The 19,750-nt window shown below is 39.8% G+C and overlaps 2 protein-coding genes across 2 annotated transcripts in view; both read left to right on the top strand.

The window, feature by feature from the left end:
• The window catches only part of CTNNBL1 (catenin beta like 1), a 172,190-nt gene that overhangs the window by 8,782 nt on the left and 143,658 nt on the right, over positions 1-19,750 (top strand). The gene's annotated exons all lie outside the window — the stretch shown is intronic.
• LOC103070682 (heterogeneous nuclear ribonucleoprotein A1-like) lies at positions 18,391-19,742 on the top strand. Its single transcript, XM_082931417.1, is given in 2 exon segments — positions 18,391-18,900; positions 18,902-19,742. Coding segments are annotated over 2 exon segments (1,110 nt in total). The 5' UTR covers positions 18,391-18,472; the 3' UTR covers positions 19,584-19,742.

Below are 19,750 nucleotides of genomic sequence, written 5' to 3'. Positions count from 1 at the left end.
TTCCGCCCCCCCCTGCCGATGCAGGGGACACAGGTTCGTGCCCCGGTCCAGGAGGATCCCACATGCCGCGGAGCGGCTGGGCCGTGAGCCACGGCCACTGAGCCTGCGTGTCCGCAACGGGAGAGGCCGCAACAGTGAGAGGCCCGCGTACCACAAAATAAATAAATAAATAAATAAATAAAATAAAATAGCTCACTAAAAGCTTGCTTGCATGTAGATGTGCACATGATTTAAAAAAAAAAAAAAAAAAAAAAAAGATGTGGTGGCATAGAGGCAGGAGCAGCCCTGCCATTGGGAACTTGGGAAGGCTTTGCAGGGGAATTGTTGCTTCTTCAGGAGCCTTTTCTCTATCCCTTCTTTTCTATTTCAGTTGCCACTATCTTAGTTTAGACTCTTGGGACTTTGTCAAATAATTAGCTTTCTAGTTTGTCTTCATTTTTTTCTTTGTGGATCTCATATTGGCACGATGAATGTGGGTTTATTTCCTCTGTGTGCCAACAGAACACCCTTCTCTGGTCATAGACTCCAGTCCTACCTATTTCAGCTTCCTTGGAAATAGGTCTTATTGAGATGCCTAATTTTGGAGGTGAATTTGAGGAAGACAGCCATACCTTTCTTCAGTCTCTCACTAGGTGTCACTGTTTAAATTGGGGGGTTGCATTTATAAGACCCCAATAGAGAAGTGTTCACATGTATAAATGACTACATTGGAGAATGTGGATGGTTCAAGATAGCTTGTTAGCAACTGTTGGAGAAAATAATTCAAAATACATGCCCTTCTGAGTGTGCCCATTTTAGACGTCTTTTAATGTTTAGTGTAGTGGATGAACAATAACTCTGGGTCAGGCAGACTGCTGCCTGTGTTTGAATCCCACCTCTGCTACTTGGTAGCTATGTGACCTTGGGTCACTTATTTAACCTCTTTAAGCCTCAGGCCTTCATCTTTAAAATGCAGATTATATAATAGTGTCTGTCTCTGCCCCACCATCTTTTAAAAAATCTCCACTTTACCATCTTTCTTTTAAAGATACAGGATTAAATGAGACAGTGTGGGTAGTGCTAAGTGCCCAGTACATGCTAGCTGTCAATTTTTATTATTGATATAATTATAAAAACACATATGGTATAGCAAAAGGAAAAAATGTTTTTCTCGAATTCTGCAAAGCTGCCTTAGTATTCCCAAGGTCACTGGTGTCTTGGAGATTAAGGTTTAGAATGCTATAAAAGGAAATGAGAACAGTTTGTCACGCACACATTCCACAGTATAGAACTGTTCTCAATAGATTAAAGTATAACCCTATTCTACCACAGTTAGCAGTCACTGATATCAAGGGTTATGTCATCAACACAGTAATTCTTTTCCCCAGGTTGCTTTAATATTACTAAGATATCTCAGTTTTCCTCTTTTCTAGTGCCAGGAATCTCATTTACAAATTACTCCTTTCTTTTTTCTTTTTTCCTTTAATGTTCCTGAAGGAAGTGATTGGTTTTGGTCTGAGTCTTCTATAGCTGTAGGGGAAATGGAATTAGGAGAAAGTATAGCAGGAATACTCTGACCTTCTCCAAGGCCAGCCATCTGATTCTAGTATTTCAGCTGAATAGTTCAAGAACATTTTCTTTTCCACAGAGTTCCAGGAGTGAGTGATCTGAAAGTGTGTTGGCCTAAACTTTGGAACCCCAGTTCCACTGTGAGTTGGTGAACAAACTAGATTACCTTCATCCTGAGTTCAGTGAAAGATCTAGTGAGACTACCACAGTGCATTTTCATCTCTTAACTCATTTTAGATTATCAGTTTCCTGTAAGCAGATTGTCTACTTTGGCTCCTTAGACTTCCCTTCAACTACCCAGCAGTGTCCAAAGTCAGTGACTGAACTGAGAAGGATTTGAAGTCAAGCACAGAGTATTATGATGCTTCTCTCTGACTGTGTCTGACTATATTCCAAAGGCAGGTATGATCAGTTATTGAACACTTTGGCATTATTCATGTGCTTATTCTGTTAGTACATAAAATTGAGGATTAATTACATTTTTATTTGACCCCCCCCACCCCAGTTAAGAGTAACTAAGTTTAAAATTACTTTTGGAATCTTTAATAGACTTAACCATTAATAGTACATCAGTTCTCTGCTGGTGTTTTGTATGTTTCTAGGGCATTATGACACATGCTCACCGTCAGGCTGTGAGCCAAACCAGATTTTCAAGGGCTAGTAAACTTCATTCAGATTAGTAATCCATATCGAGCCTTTCATTTTAAAATTATTCAACAAATTTATTAAATGCAGACTAAATGCAGGATGTTATACTAGGCATCAGGAATAGAGTGATACACAAGACAGTTGCTGTCCCTTGTCTTTATAGAACTTATACCCAGGGAGGCAAGACAGAAAATATACAAGAAAAACAAATACAAATAAATAAGAACACCTAAACATGCAAACAAATAGTACTAGAGAAACAAAAACAAGATATTTTAAATAGAGATATGAAGGGAAAAATGGGCTGATGTAATTGAATGATTGGGGGTCATCAGAAGGTTCCAGAAGGCCTCTCTGAGGAGGTAACATTTGAGCTGAGAATGAATAATGAGAAGGATCCAGCCACATGAAGAGCTCTGGGGACAGCAATGTAAGCCAAGGGGAAAACCACCTCAAAAGTCCTAAGGTGGGACCAAGCTTGTCATGTTTGAGGCAGTATGGCCTAGAGCATGATGAGTGAGACAGGGACAGAGATAAGGACGGAGAGGTCTGCTGTGGGGAGGATGGGAAGCCCTAAAATGTTTAGATGTTATTGTTGGTACATTGGGAAACCATTAGGGGTTTTAAGCTGTGGACTGACACAGTTTGGTTAAGTTTTAAAAGATCACTGCCTCTGCCGAATGGAGAATAGATTGTAGGGGAGCAAATCTGGCCAGCTTAGTCGTTCAAAGGGGATAGAATTCACCTTTGTGCTGTGGAGGGCCGCAGCTGAAGCTGTGCTCTCCCTAGAATAATTGCTTTCCCGCCTAGGTTGTTTTCAGAATTTCCCAGTTCTAAACATTTAATCTGGGTTCTGGCTTAATCAAGAAGCAACACTCTCCTAGTGCCAGGCTTGGCACAGAAAATGTGGGCTTGGTGCCTTCTGTTGAGCACCCTGGCCTGGAGAGAATGAAGAAAGCAGCCTCTGGTGGACCTGAGGACAGTGCAGCTGACCCTCAGCACCTGGTAACTTGTAGGAAGCTTTGGAATCCATAAACTTCATGTGCTTGTGCAAAACAGTTGCAGATGGTCTGGACTGATGATTAAATATCACCACTGTTTTGCCCAGATCTGCTGTGGCCATCCTCTCTATGTTTGGTTTTACATTACAGTGGGTAGGTAATTAAAGGGGCACAGTCATTTCTGGTTACTTCCAGGACATCTTTTTCAGTTGGCTTGGGGGAAATTTCAGTTTCTGCCAGTTGTGTAAGTGACTGCAGTGAGCAGTGCCTGTGAATGGCTACTTGTTGTTTTCAAAATTTTAAAAAAAAATTAAAAAGAACTCTCTCTAATGAAGGGGAATAATTGCCTGCCTTTGCTGTCTGCTGATTCTCCAGTGGGAGTTCTGCCATCAGACTTGTCAGAGTTAGTTGGTAGGGACTTTTTTTTCCCGAGTTAGCACATAGAGGTCTGAAAGGGCAGAGATTAACACAAATTAGCAATGGTACAAGCATATCCGCAGAGGAACAGATTTCCTTCTGACCAGAGGTGCCGTTGCTGGGCACCACCTAATTTTCTGTGCATCTCTTACCACTGATGAGAGGAGGATGACAGGACGTCTCAGCAAATAAAAAGAATTACTTAAGCACCACTTGAGTTGGGCAGTTTTTACAAGACTTGAGAGTTTCAAAGGCCCTCAGTCTGCTTAGCCTGCCAATGTAGTCACTGAATATTATCTCCCTGGCCTCTCACTGGGGGATCCTTACACCTCATTCAGCATAGTGAACTTGGGGAGACAGAAATTCTGATTCTTGTACCTCATTTTTTTCTTTTTCCAAAGATTTCTTCTTCCATCCCCACAGAACTTATAAGGACACAGAAGGCCCAGTGGGGGAAAAAGAGATGGCATTTTGCCTTCCGGCTGACATGACTTGTGCTAGTGGTTGGTGGGGATTCGATTCCATAATGAAGATTGCAAATCACTTTCCATATTCCTGGAGCCTGTCCCATAATTATAGAGGATTAAACATTTTGTTTAAATTAGTAATTCTCCCTCTACTTTTCTGTGTGCTTCAAACCACCATTAGAGCAAGATGGAGACTGGTTGACAGTCTGATATTGGGCTCCACATTCTAGTTGTGCTGAGGTTGAGGAAGTCTTATTTTAATTTAAAAAAGCAATTTTTAGCCATGGTTCATCTTGTGTGAGGCAGAGGCACTTTGATTGCTGAGTGCAGTGAGTATAGCTTTTTTTCAGGAGCATGACACCAAGCCTAACAGGATAATATCAGGAGGTAGGTGTGCAGCTGGGCTTGAAGTATTGCCTCTGCATTAATGGCAGATATGCCTTCAATTGACAGATTATCTTTGTGTTTGTGGGAGAAGGGGTTACTTATAGGTTTAGTATGTTCCTGATTTGCAGTGAATGAAAAACACCTCATAGAGGAGCTTGTAGGAATTGTTATACTTTTAATGAGATAAAAGAATATGTGTTTTCTCCTCCCTATGTCACCAAGCCCAAAGAACAAAATAGAAGGCTGGGAACTACCGGGTATTGAAGCCTACTGAGAGCCAGACATTGTGCTATTTGATTTGATGTTATTCTGTCTCACCCTAAAGGCAACCCTGGGAAGTCAGTATTCTTATTGCCATTGTGTAGGTGAGGAAAGTTAGTTCACAGAGGTTTAGTGACTTGCCCAAAGACACCCAAGAAGTAGGTGGTAGAATCTTTTTCCTAATAGAGGGCTCCAGTGGATGAAGGTAGCTTAAAAAAAGAAACACACTAGAGAGTAGAATGCAGCAGAATGCTACCATCACCCTACCTTGTACTTCCCTCCAGTCTACCATATATATCATTCTTGTCCAGTAGAACACCATGCCCTGGTTATCAAATCCAGGGGAGTAGAACACCATGTATCAGTTACGAATCCCAGGGGAGCTCTTCAAACACTGTCCATTGCATCTTGGTATTGGAGTTGCCAAGGAAAGTACAACACAGTCAAGCACGGGATGGAACAATGCTTTACTCACATAGAGAAGAGACAGAGCAAGATCAGCTCCAGTAGTGTACGTCAGTCCCTTGTGGCTAGCAGGGCCCTCCCCCTTCCAGTGCTGGACAGTTATGTGCACCCCTCTTTCTTGCAGCAGCAGAAGGACCCAGACCTGAAAGCTAGTGGCATGACTAAGGGCCATTGACATACATGCTTAAGCAGAACAAAGGAACACTTGCTGAGCCTGAAACAGGGAAAGATATTCCTATACAAAGTGATAAGCCAGGCATAGGCTGTATGGGCTCCTTATCTCTTGTACAGAAGTATTCCAGGCCCAAGGCCCGTTTTTATGTGACTGAGTGGGGTTTGAAATACTGCATGCATGAGACTGCCTTTCCCAACAATTTTGTATTGGAATTATTTGATTACATATCTGTCTTCCCATTGGACTTTGAGTTCCTCTAGGGCAGTGACCAGCTCAGTACCTGCTCTCAATACTCAATGAATGTCTCTTGACTGAAGAAAGGAAAGAACGAGGGATGAATGAATGAAGCAGTGAATCAGTGATTAGGTGGCTGAATTTGGGTTTCTTCCAGGTATCTTTTTATGTTAACTCTTAGCACCTTCACAGTTGTCTTCTCTTTCTTGTCTCTTACGTCTTGATGGGGAGGAGATTAAGCTGTGTTTGTGAATGACAGTGGCCCTAGTCATAGGAGACAGTGGGTTGGGTGAAACTTGTCTTAAATAGCAGTTGATGATCTTGATAAAAGTCCGATTCCAGTACTTTAATAACCCGAGAGTTGACTGGAGTTGTTTTAAAGACCAGAGCTGTCTCTGACTCCAAAACGAGATTAATCATTTATTAGCCAGATTTATACCAACTCTACTGTGAGCCATAATTGCTGTTTTCTCTTTACCCAACCTTATAGGCAAAAGATAAAACTAACAAGGTTAGTTTTTATTTCATGTTGGTTATATCTGGCACATGCATTTCCATTTGATTATTTTTCTTAAACATTTATTAAGTACTTTTTCTGGGTTAGGCACTTCCTCGCTGTGAGAGCTCTTTCCAAGGATGATTTCAGTGTGTGGTGATTTGACCAAGGTCACACACTGGTAACAACAAAGTTAAGTGTCTGACCACTAAAATCCATTTTCTCCTCCCTGCTCATGCTCCCCTATAAATGGGACTACTTTACCATCATTTCTTATGTACATTATGTTTTGTACAGGCCTGGGACATAAATGGGTTTCTAAAACAGAAAGTGGTAGAGCTGCTAAAAGTACACTTAAGTTTAAGTAGCCTTGGGAAACAGATTAGTAGTAAGCACAGAAACCAGTTAAGGTGGGGTGATTTCCCAATCACATGGTCGTAGGCAGTATGGTGTCCTGGTAAGAGCAAGAGCTTTGGGCTTAGATTGACTGTTTGAGTCCGGTCTCCACTATTTTCTAGCTCTTTGACCTTAGGCAGTTCGCTAAGCAAGCCACTACCTGAGCCTTGGTTTCCTCACTTGAAGAAAGAGGGAATGGTATTACCTACCTGGCAGAGTTGTGTGAGGATTGAAAAGATAATGAAATGTTAATCTCCAGGTATATAATAAGCACACAGTTAATGGTCATTGTTATAAAGCTTGGATAATCGCTTGGTGAGAAAGCTGTAGGAAGAATTCTTCATGGTTTCTTTAAATCCTGCGATTCTCTGACCTCAGTGCCTCCTGAGAAGCTCTTTGTAAGATTTATAGCTGACTTTGCCTATTGAGGCCCATCCTGGCTTATTTATGCAGCTTTGTTTAAAAGAGGCGACCGAATTCCCTTGTGTACAGGGTTTTCAGCCAGTGACTCTCTGATATTTAATGTGTTTACCTGAATTCTCAAGTTTCTAAGTAATTTCAGTCTGAGACAAGTGAGTAGGATTGATGTCAGGCTGCTTTAACACAGGTGTTATAAACAAGATTAAGAGGTTGTTGAAAAGATACTGGTGGAGCTCTGGGGCTAGCTTTCTAGAATCATTCTAAATTGACAGCTAATGGGTAGTTTGCCTTGATGGCTCTCTCGAGTTGGTTGTAACCAACTAGAGATTCACCCACAGAGGAAACATGCTTATGCAAATTCACTTTGCTTTCCTTTATAAAAAAAGTAAAGGTATTATAACATGTAATGATGTCTTTGCATGATGCAAAATAAAAAAGTTGTCTTTACACTGTTTTAAGGTAATTTTTTTAAAGGCAGTCAATTCTTAAGTTTTTTTGATGCCAAAAGCCTACCAAGCTTCAAAGAAAACTTTAAAAAGGAAAGAGATGGTTCAAAACAATTATTTTATTCTACTGTTTATTTAATTTGTTTCTGTATAAGACACTTACTTAATTATCTTAACCCTTGGTAGAGTTTCTTCCCACCCAGCGAGGTGTGTGTTTTGGCTTATCTGGTTTATTAGATGCTATTGCTAGGAAATTGAGCACCCTAAAATGTTCTTGGAGTGAGCACTTATTAGTTTGAAATCACTTTGAAGTCAATTTTATAACCTTCCTGAGAGAGTTGTGGTGGAGATAGAGCTTGTAGAGGGAATTCGTAGCTGGGCAAGAGGCTACCCAGGCTACCAAAGAATTCCTTTTGATCATATTCCACATGGCCAGGTGGTCAGGGTGCCTTCTGTTTTCTGGGCGGAGGAAATATTTCTGACTCTAAGAATAATTCATTTACCATCCTTGTCTTTATTGGGAACAGAGGTATTTTGCTAACTCTAGTGGTTTGTAAAGCTTCTAGAAATAGTAAAACCTTTGGATTGAGGAAAATAAACTGCATCTTAGAAGAAAACAGACATGAAGCCATCTCTTTTCATTGTTTTTGATGGACTCATCAACAGGCATGTACAGGTACCATAACACTAGATACTTCATTCAAGCTGAGAGAGAGAGGTAAATCAGCACTCTTGTGCTGGAAATTGTGTTGTAAAATCGTGCTACATTTTCAGACTTTAAAGTATTACCCATAATGTTGAAAAATACTCTTTTTAACAAGATACTCAGGGTAAAGTTTCATGTGAGTTCTGTCTTCCTTGAAATAAATGTGGCAGCTATTATGTAACAGACTTACGTGGTTAAGTTTTAAGCTTTAAAAGGAATAATGGTAATAGCTGATGTCCTAGGCTCTAGAGATCAAAACCATGTTGGAACCCTTAAGGAATTAATAAGCAACTGTGAAAGACCTAGATTTTGTAAATAAATAACATGACTCATTTCTCACGTATGATCTGGTTCTCACTCATTTAGTCCCAGGCCATTCAGTATGCTCTGAATATTGCCCCCCTTCCCATTTTCTCAAAATATCTCCACTTTTTTCTTTCCTTTCTGTTTTCTTGCTAGTATACGCTGCCCTGCCTCCCCGCCACAGTCACTCCTGCTGTTTGAAAGAGGAATGCAGTTTTGAGTCTTGGCAATGACCTTAGAGGCAACTTACAAAAAAGTAGTTAAAGATTTCCTTCCCCACTTTAGTGTTAATGGAATTGTGTATTGCTAGAGGCAGTAGTCCACTGGCTGGAGAAGTCTCTGTCATCACGATTACATGTAACAGGTGTGCCATGTAACTTGCAAAGCCATTGTGTGGGTCTGCTGGTTGCTGAATGCATACTCCACCTCCCCCAGCCTCTGTGACATGCACTTACAAAATATCTAACCTTTGTGTTAGAAATTTAAATAATAAAGTGAATTTCTTGTGTCTGAGCCTTTGGAAATAGTTTAAATAATTTAAAATAGCTTTGCCAAATTAATTTGTTATTTAATGTTTAAAGATTCAAAGTGGACTGGTGTTCAAGGTGGGTAACCCCTGGGCTCAGTGTGGGTTCCCCAGATGATCTGGCGGAGGGAGTTTTACCGAAATCTCCATATAGACAGATGACAGTAAGCGCTTCTGGTCAGTGAGCTTCCAAACAGGCAAGAGGCAACTACAGAAAAGAGCTTTCCTGGCTAACGGCATGGGCAGAAAAGTGGCAGGAGGGATTTTGGTGTTGGTTGAATGATGATTGCAGCAGGGAGAGATGATGCAAATTATGCCTTTAGATGATAGTTTCTGAAGTTGTGACTAGGGAAAGCTGACTGGGGGGTTGTAAATACTGCTGCTGTAAAAGTGAGAGTTAGATTCCAGACCCAGCTCTATGGCTTCAGGCTCAAGTCTTGTCACATCCTTGAGTCTTAGTTTATTCATCTGTAATTTATGAGGTTGTATGGATACACTTTGTCTGAATCTGAGTTTTACTCTTCTTACCCTCTGAATATCACTTGGTGCCACCACTAGAAAATTTACTAAGCTATATAGCCTAGGGTGGCATAAAATGATTAAATATGTAGATAGAACACATAGAACAGATGAATTCTGCCTGGTTGCAGTAATCTAATGATCCAAGAAATTCTGAGAATGTGCATACATTGTATACATTTGCTAATAGTGAATTATGATTCTTGGGTAGTTCATTGGTTTATCTGCTCTCTTCCCTTGTCTCTCATTGATTTAGCAATGTGGGTTAAGTACCTGCTATGAGCTGGGCACTGTGGGGTGCTGAGGTGTTAGCAGCAAGGGTCAGATCTCAGGGCACCTACCCTTGAGGACCTAGCATATGATTTAGTAGAGGAGATGGAGATTTATTAATGCACGTGTTGTGTGTTGATATGATACATTGCTGAGGAAGCTCAGAGGTCTTACTGGAGCATTTGGATGACTCCTAGAGAAGGTGGCCTTTGAGCTGGAGTTTAAGGCTGAGTAGGGTTTTTCTAGCTGGAACAAAAGGGGAAAGGAAGGTGGTCTGCTCTTCATGGTAGCACTATACGTGCTTACTCCATTCCAAGGCATCATTTGAGTAACTGAAGGTGACTCTTGGGTCCCTCCCTAACTCTTCTCTCATTCCCTTATTGGTTTTTTTCTATGGCAAGGTTTCCAGACCCTGTACTATCCTGCTCATGCAATATTGAGATTGTAATGCCTCTTTTCAAGTGTGGTAGCTAACTCAGCGCTACGGGACTGTAGTCGAATTAGATGTTATGCTTCTAATAGTGCACCCTTAATATGCATTAGATTTTAAAAAAATTAAAGTTGCCCATCCTGTTGAAAATGACATTAACTAAAACCATCAGCTGTTTCCTGAATGAATTATTTTTAAGTCGTATTTCCTCTGGCAGGGACTTTATTTGCTATTTTGAATTTAAACAAGGGACTTTATACTGCTCATACTCTTTTGGTTTAACCTATTATGAATCTATCTCTCTATACTACCATTCACCCACATTTCTCCGTCTGCCCACTTGAGTGACTTTGTGAAAGATCTTGTTGAGATAAAGGTGCTCTGTAGGTATTGTAAACCCTTAACCTTAATCAGCAGTAACAATATCAAGGGACTACAACCAGTTAGTTGGTCATGACTTGTTCTGCATGATTCCCTGCTAGCTTCTAGTGGTCGCCTTTTTTTTTCCCCCTAAGTATGTGCATAACCATACCATTTTGCCAAGTTTATTTCAGATCACTTTTTAAGAAATAAAATATTATAAATACAGTTGAAGTGTCCTGTGTACCCTTCCCTAATCCCATTTCATTGTGTAGCCGTCCTTAATCCAACTTCATTACCCTTCTTAGAAGCGATCACTGTCCTGAATTTGGTGATTATTATTCCCAGTCATTTTTTTTTAATGATTACTGCTTATGTATGCATCCAGTGATCATTGCAAATTTTTTTCTTATTACAAATATGCTCCTGTGAACATTCTTTAAATATGTCCTTGTGCATATGTCTGAGAATTTCTCTAATGTGTATACCTAGCAGTAGAACTGCTGGGGTAGTCATAGAATATATGCATCTTCAGTGTTACTAGGTATCACCAATTAGCTCTGTACTCATTTACTCTTCTATCAGCATGTTTTAATTTGTTTCTCTGTATCCTCACTAACACATGATATTGCCAGATTTTAATTTTTTTATTTTTGCCAACCAGATGATATTTCCTGGTTTTTATATGCATTTCCCTGATTTCTAAAGAGACTGGGTCCCTTTTTACATGCTTATGGGCTACTCAGTATTTTTTCTTTTGAAATCATAGTTGTGATTATATTCCTTGTCAAAAGCTGAAAAGTCTGTTGTATATATAGGACTTTGCAGTTAGCTGTCATTGAAAGAAATTGAATCCTAGGCTCTTTTTTCTTTAAAGTGCTGTATCTTTATTTTATTTAATCTTATTCTCCCTTATCTTACTAAAGACAATCCTGTGAGGTAGCAGAGCAAGGGCAGAGCATTTTTTAAATGCAGTGCTGGTAAGTCAGATGACTTATCTAAGGTCATGTGACTTTTAAGTGATTCACTAGCACCCAGATTTTTATGATTATTGGTCCACTGCTCTTTGCATTGTATACTGTGTTGCTTTTTTTAGGTCAGTGCAGTTCTGTTGTTGTTGTTCTTGGTTTGATGTCTAATATTCACTCCAACACCTAGTAGAGTGATGTTCAGGTTCTGTTAGCTCAGTAAACACTTCCTGAGTGAATGAGTGAATGATCATGGTTCTGATATAGCTGACAAAACATTCATAATGTTGTTAAAATGGAGGTAGTTTACCTTACAATGATTTTACAAGTGTCTGCCTCTGTTAGGCTTGATAAAGAAACAGAATCAATATTCAGCTTACTGATGCAACTGTAGAATTAATCAGAGAAAATGTCAAAATAAATCATGAATGCTAAAGAATAGTTTGTACTTCCAAAAAAGAAATCTACACACCCTTTGGAAACGAGATGGATATATATTCAGGCTTTAACAAGGAGTAAGAATTTTTTTGGTAGGAAAAATTAAGTAGTGTCTTCATGACTAGTGATTTAAATTATAAATCATATTCATGTTACTTGCCAGCCAGTCAGATTACAGATAATAAGTGAGATCTTTGGTAATGTTAATTTTTGATACATTGATTCCCCCTCACCGCCCCCCCCCCACCGTGGACATTGGTAAAACCCACATTCTCCAGTAATTACTGTACTCTTAGTACCTGTAATTTTTTTAAATTGGGAATTAATAAGTACATGAGGGTTCTGTTTAATATTTGCAATGACTTTGCTTGGAGATTTTGAGGAATTTTTGGTACCTGGTTTTTCTTCCAGAAAAAAAGGTGGCATATTGCCATGATTCTTGTATAGGCATAATATATAATTATATATGAATATCTGGAATTGCCACTCAGATATTTCTTTTTTTAAAAATCAATACATATTTATTGAGCATCTGTTTTCTTCACATCTTTATTGGAGTATAATTGCTTTATAATGGCATGTTAGTTTCTGCTTTATAACAAAGTGAATCAGTTATACATATACATATATCCCCATATCTCTTCCCTCTTGCGTCTCCCTCCCTCCCTCCCTATCCCACCCCTCTAGGTGGTCACAAAGCACCGAGCTGATCTCCCTGTGCTATGCGGCTGCTTCCCACTAGCTATCTATTTTACATTTGGTAGTGTATATATGTCCATGCCACTCTCTCACTTCGTCCCAGCTTACCCTTCCCCCTCCCCATATCCTCAAGTCCATTCTCTAGTAGGTCTGCGTCTTTATTCCCATCTTGCCCCTAGGTTCTTCATGACCATTTTTTTCTTTTTTTGTTTTAGATTCCATATATATGTGTTAGCATACGGTATTTATTTTTCTCTTTTTGACTTGCTTCACTCTGTATGACAGACTCTAGGTCCATCCACCTCACTACAAATAACTCAATTTTGTTTCTTTTTATGGCTGAGTAACATTCCATTGTATATATGTGCCACATCTTCTTTATCCATTCATCTGTTGATGGACACTTAGGTTGCTTTCATGTCCTGGCTATTGTAAGTAGAGCTGCAGCGAACCTTGTGGTACATGACACTTCTTGAATTACAGCTTTCTCAGGGTATATGGCCAGTAGTGGGATTGCTGGGTCGTATGGTAGTTTTATTTTTAGTTTTTTAAGGAACCTCCATACTGTTCTCCATAGTGGCTGTATCAATTTACATTCCCACCAAGAGTGCAAGAGGGTTCCATTTTCTCCACACCCTCTCCAGCATTTGTTGTTTGTAGATTTTCTGGTGATGCCCATTCTGACTGGTTTGAGGTGATACCTCATTGTAGTTTTGATTTGCATTTCTCTAATAATTAGTGATGTTGGGCAGCTTTCCATGTGCCTCTTGCCCATCTGTATATCTTCTTTGGAGAAATGTCTATTTAGGACTTCTGCCCATTTTTGGATTGGGTTGTTTGTTTCTTTAATATTGAGCTGTATGAGCTGTTTATATATTTTGGAGATTAATCCTTTGTTGATTCGTTTGCAAATATTTTCTCCCATTTTGAGGGTTGTCTTTTTGTCTTGTTTATGGTTTCCTTTGCTGTGCAAAGCTTTTAAGTTTCATTAGGTCCCATTTGTTTATTTTTGTTTTTATTTCCATTCCTCTAGGAGGTGGGTCAAAAAGGATCTTGCTGTGATTTATGTCATGGAGTGTTCTGTCTATGTTTTCCTCTAAGAGTTTAATAGTGTCTGGCCTTACATTTAGTCTTTAATCCATTTTGAGTTTATTTTTGTGTATGGTGTTAGGGAGTGCTCTAATTTCATTCTTTTACCTGTAGCTGTCCAGTTTTCCCAGCACCACTTATTGAAGAGGCTGTCTTTTCTCCACTGTATATTCTTGCCTCCTTTATCAAAGGTAAGGTGACCATATGTGCGTGGGTTTATCTCTGGGCTTACTATCCTGTTCCATTGATCTATATTTCTGTTTTTGTGCCAGTACCATACTGTCTTGATTACTGTAGCTTTGTAGTATAGTCTGAAGTCAGGAGCCTGATTCCTTCAGCTCCGTTTTTCTTTCTCAAGATTGCTTTGGCTATTCGGGGTCTTTTGTGTTTCCATACAAATTGTGAGATTTTTTTGTTCTAGTCACTCATATATTTCTTAAAAACATGATAATGATATTCCCTTACATTGACATGGCACTTTATAGCTTACACAAAACCTCTTTGTAAGATGTTTTAACCATCACAGCAACCCTTTGAGTGGGTAGAATTTTCTGTCTCTGATGACTCTGATCCCTAATTATGAACTTTGGCTGATGATAGTTGCAGCATTAGAGATTGTGAGCTTTTTCAGTTCTGATGCCTTAAGCAAATTTGCAAGGGAGCCCTGATGTTAACTTTGGCAGGTTTCATGCCTGCAAATATTGATTGAGCCAGAAGCCCTAGTTGTAAAATGTCACCAGTGAATGTGCAGCCAGCAAAGGCAAGGGAAAACTCATTACTGCAGCTCATCTGTAACTTCTGGGTCAGGCCACTCACTACCATCTGGTAAAAATGAGTGTTTGAAAACTCCTTTTTATTCTGACAAAATGTAATCAGGTGAGGTTAACAGCAGATGACTTCTGAGCACTTCGAATTGGTTAAAGCAATTCGTCCACAAGCTTGGGTTTGTGACATTCCATATGTCTAATCACCTGAAGAGGTATCAGAAAGCTTTGAAATTATGAAATCCCCAAATAAAGGTAGGAAGGAATTTAATTATGTGTACACCTCCCTTAACTATGTTGCATACATTCTTCCCATCTCATATTGAAAGTGTTTATTCTGAAAAAGAAAAGGCAATGAGAGAGGAAGAATGAAATAGGATTACTGTCTTAAAATAATATAAAGTGTTTTTTTTTTAAATGTGAGAGTGAGACTAAACCTATTTTATATTGCTTTAAGGAGAAAGATTATGGACTAGGGAAGAAAATTATTAAGTTGAAATGTTTCCCCTTAATTGAATGAACTCTCTGAGTGATCCAGAGATGGCGGGGGTGCAGTTTAGGAGGAGGTTAAGTTTCTGGTCACCGAAAGTGTTAGGAAACCCCAGCCTATGCCTAGCAGAAATATTTTAAAGGGTTTTCAAACCTCAGAAAGATAATTGAGTTAGATCAAGGATTCCTAAAGTCTGGATTGTCTCTAGTGACTCAGAATTATTGCAAGAGGTTTTGAATCCAGATATACACAAGCATTTTCTGTAGAATGAATCTCAATCTCTCAAAATCTCTCTCAAAATTAATCAGTCTCTCTTTTTCTGTTTCTCTTTGTCTTCTCTTCTCTCTCGTAAATGTGGGAGTTAAAAACACAAATTCAATGAAAAGTATTACCAAATACATAGAAATGTATTTGTTTGTTGTCATTGTGTATTTTCTCAATCACTGGATACTAAAACAGTGCAGCTGGGGTGGGGTCTGTCAAATATTTTGATGTTAAAAATGGGATCCTTGTTTTAACACCTATTAACGGTCAACACCCTCTCCAACCTTGAGGTTCTTTGATTTTAAGTCAGGTGTGTCCAGGAGAGATACACGTATTGTCTTCTGTGGGCTAAACTGTGTTTAGCACTTTAGAAACATTGGCCTTTATGTACATACATATATATATATAAAGTCTGTGTGGAAGTGCGGGTTGTTCCTAGTTTATAGATTGAGAAAACTCAAGCCTGGAATGGGTAAGTTACTTTCCAGGGCTGCTAAGTAGAGGGACCAGGATTTGAATTTAGGAAAATCTGACTCCAAAATTCATTCTCCAAACAGGATATCACCATTGCACACAGGTTAGGAATGACTGGTTAGTATAGCGAAGAAGGAGATGAATTATATTGGGAATTAGAAGGCTTATATTATTGCCTACCACAGACAAGGTGCTTAAACCCACCGAGCTCAGGTTTCCCTATTTCTGTAAAAAGAGGGATAAGCTAGATTATCTCTTTCAGCTCACATTTGAGTCTTTCCCGTTGTTTGATATTCAGGAAACAGCACTTTATGCCCCCACTTGGAAGGCCCTTTTCTGAAGATATGTGACCTTCTTGATGCTAGGTGAAGAATTCCTGGTTTATTATAAAGTTAATAGAAGATTTCCTTTGAATTTTTCCATTTCCCTAATAAAAGTGAACATATTTTTCTTCCATTAACATGAAAGTACATTTTATGAAAATTACTCCACTTCTTAGCCAGGTAACATGGAATATTGAGCTATATTTAGATGTTCCCCCGCAGTATACATCTACATTGTTATAGCCTGGTACAAATGTGCTCTTCACATTAATAATTGCGCTGTGTGTTTTCATAATTTATCATAATGATACCATTATTGCTTATTATAGAAGTCCCCTTTCTTCTCCCCCACCCCCAAGTCTAATTGAGGTCGAGACAGACCATAAATGCGATAATATAGATTGCATGCTCAGAGGAAATGGGGTTGGTTTCATAGTGGAGTTTTAATTTAGGATTCGTTCTGGTGATGTAGCCTCTTCCTATGGTACATTACTTTGAGCCCAATATAACTGCATTTTCCTACAGCCCCTCATTATAGCTACAGCTTCTCACTGCTTTTTAATTAAAAAGAGAGAGGAGGGGGGAGAGAAATGAAACCTAAAGCTTAGGTTGGATATTGTCTGGGTATGCAGGGACTAGTCTAGGCAGATTGCTTATTTAATTTTCTAATTCTTTCAAAGCTTTCATGGAGATGTCTTGATTTCTATTTCTAGGGGGATGGGTATATGTATCATCCATCATACACACACAAACACACACAAGGCATCAAGATTTTTGGAAAGTAAAGACATATTATATATATATTCTTGGAGCTTCCTATAAGCTTTGAGCAAGTGGGAATCCTTTGTGTATCCTAGGAAGGGTACCAGCTGTGTGGTTGGATGGTGGCAAATGCTTAGTGAGCATTTATTCCGCTCAGCACCTATTGGGAATAAGGCAGGGAATGTAGAAGATTGTAAAAATCCTTAAAAGGCTGATGTTCTAGTACATCAGAAGTTAAGAGTTAATCGTTTTTCTGCTGTGGGCAGCAGAAGCAGAGAAATGACTTTATTAAGAACAATTTCTTTTGTCATTCCTTCATCTTGAGGGATTCCAAACACCTTTCAGATACCAAAACAAATTAATCTCCAAAGGTGACTGGTAAGACTGGCTTAATCCTTTTGGGATTGGTTGTGTAAAACGCAAGGAGAGCTCAGGCCTGAGCTGATGACCTCTCTGACAGGCTGTGAGTGCTCCCTTTCTAGATCCAGAGTCCTTTGTCTCTTCTGTAGTGAAATCAGTTTGGCAGTTCCTAGGTTCTTCCCCACGTACATATTCTTGCTTTGTTTTGTATAACTGATCACTCTCTCAGTGGTAAATACTGGTAAATATAATCTAGAAGTTTATTTCTGGGGCAGGGTGTTGTTAGCTTCACAGATTTTAATGGGGATCTTTTACAAATAGGACTTCAGCTGTATATGAGTCCCTATTTCATTCAGTGTTGCCAGAAATCCAATTTCATTTTGACATTATCAGGGAACAGGAACCCCTCAGATGAAAATTCCCTAAACCTGGGATGTCTAGTATGGTAGCCACTCGCTGCACATGGCTGTTGGGCACATGAAATAGGGCTGGTTCTGTGTTGAGATACACCACGAGTATAAAATACATCTACCAAATTCCAAAGACTTAGTATTTAAAAAAAAAAAGTAAAATACCTCATTAGTAATTTTTTATATTGATTACATGTTGGAAAGGTAATATTTTAGATATATTGGATTAAATAAAATATATTATTGAAATTGATTTCATCTGTTTCTTTTTTTATTTGGCTGCTAAAACAATTTTAAATTGTATCTATGGCTTGTATTATATTTTGATTGGACTGCTATGTCCTAGATTGTTAAGCCCCTTGATAGCAAAGCAGTGTTTGTCTTTATGCCATGTGTCCCCAGTCCCCAGCACAGTGCCTTATATATAGTTGGCACTTATTATATATTTGTTAAAGAAATGAATTTTAACCTTTATTACTCAGAATGGTCAAATTTCAGAAATGAGTAGGAACTTCTCTATTTGGAGGGTTAGTATCTGAAAAAGAATTGAGAGTTGAGTAGAGAAATAAAGAACAGAAGTTTTTAAAATTTTGCCTTGGGAGAGAAAAATGCTGAAATAAAATATATCAGGCCTTTGGGAGGCTTATCCATCTGTTGGAGAGGGAGGTGGGAGCTGTTACGTTTGTCAAGGAACCATGTCAAAGCATCCCAGTGGGATGGGTTCTGCTGTGCTCTGCTACAGAGTTGTCCTCCATGAGGGGAGCTAAAGCCGAATACCCTGTATGAGGGGGAAGGAGATTGGAGATACAGTGGCTAAACCTAAAGGTTGCCCTCTTAGGAATGTGCTTAGACTATTCATAAAGATTAGCAGATACGTTCGGTAGATTACTCCTTTCTGCTCGTGGACGCCGCCGAGTAAGCATCCTTGACTTCTCCCCCCACCCTCCACTGCCGTCATGGCTAAGTCAGAGTCACCCAAAGAGCCCGAACAGCTGCGGAAGCTCTTCATCGGAGGTTTGAGCTTTGAAACAACCGATGAGAGTCTGAGGAGCCATTTTGAGCAGTGGGGAACGCTTGCAGATTGTGTGGTAATGAGGGATCCAAACACCAAACGCTCCAGAGGCTTCGGGTTTGTCACATATGCCACTGTGGAGGAGGTGGATGTGGCCATGAATGCAAGGCCACACAAGGTGGATGGAAGAGTTGTGGAACCAGAGAGGGCCGTCTCAAGAGAAGATTCTCAAAGACCTGGTGCCCACTTAACTGTGAAAAAGATTTTTGTTGGTGGCATTAAAGAAGACACTGAAGAACATCATCTAAGAGATTATTTTGAACAGTATGGGAAAATTGAAGTGATTGAAATCATGACTGACCGAGGCAGTGGCAAAAAGAGGCTTTGCTTTTGTAACCTTTGATGACCATGACTCTGTAGACAAGATTGTCACTCAGAAATACCACACTGTGAATGGCCACAACTGTGAAGTAAGGAAAGCCCTATCTAAGCAAGAGATGGCTAGTGCCTCATCCAGCCAAAGAGGTCGAAGTGGTTCTGGAAACTTTGGTGGTGGTCGTGGAGGTGGTTTTGGTGGGAATGACAACTTTGGTCGTGGAGGAAACTTCAGTGGTCGAGGTGGCTTTGGTGGCAGCCGCGGTGGTGGAGGATATGGTGGCAGTGGGGATGGCTATAATGGATTTGGTAATGATGGTGGTTCTGGAGGAGGCAGCCCTGGTTACTCTGGAGGAAGCAGAGGCTATGGAAGTGGTGGACAGGGTTATGGAAACCAGGGCAGTGGCTATGGCGGGAGTGACAGCTATAACAACGGAGGAGGCGGAGGTGGCTTTGGCAGTGGTAGTGGAAGCAATTTTGGAGGTGGTGGAAGCTACAATGATTTTGGCAGTTACAACAATCAGTCTTCAAATTTTGGACCCATGAAAGGAGGAAACTTTGGAGGCAGAAGTTCTGGCCCCTATGGTGGTGGAGGCCAATACTTTGCCAAACCCCGAAACCAAGGTGGCTATGGTGGTTCCAGCAGCAGCAGTAGCTATGGCAGTGGCAGAAGGTTTTGATTACTGCCAGGAAACAAAGCTTAGCAGGAGAGGAGAGCCAGAGAAGTGACAGGGAAGCTACAGGTTACAACAGATTTGTGAACTCAGCCAAGCACAGTGGTGGCAGGGCCTAGCTGCTACAAAGAAGACATGTTTTAGACAATACTCATGTGTATGGGCAAAAAAAC

This window comes from Lipotes vexillifer, unplaced genomic scaffold (genome assembly GCF_000442215.2).
Source record: "Lipotes vexillifer unplaced genomic scaffold, Lipotes_vexillifer_v1.1 scaffold397, whole genome shotgun sequence".
NCBI classification, from domain to species: domain Eukaryota; kingdom Metazoa; phylum Chordata; class Mammalia; order Artiodactyla; family Lipotidae; genus Lipotes; species Lipotes vexillifer.
Note: the sequence above shows the minus strand (reverse complement) of the source record. Positions and strands in the feature narration are given on the sequence as shown.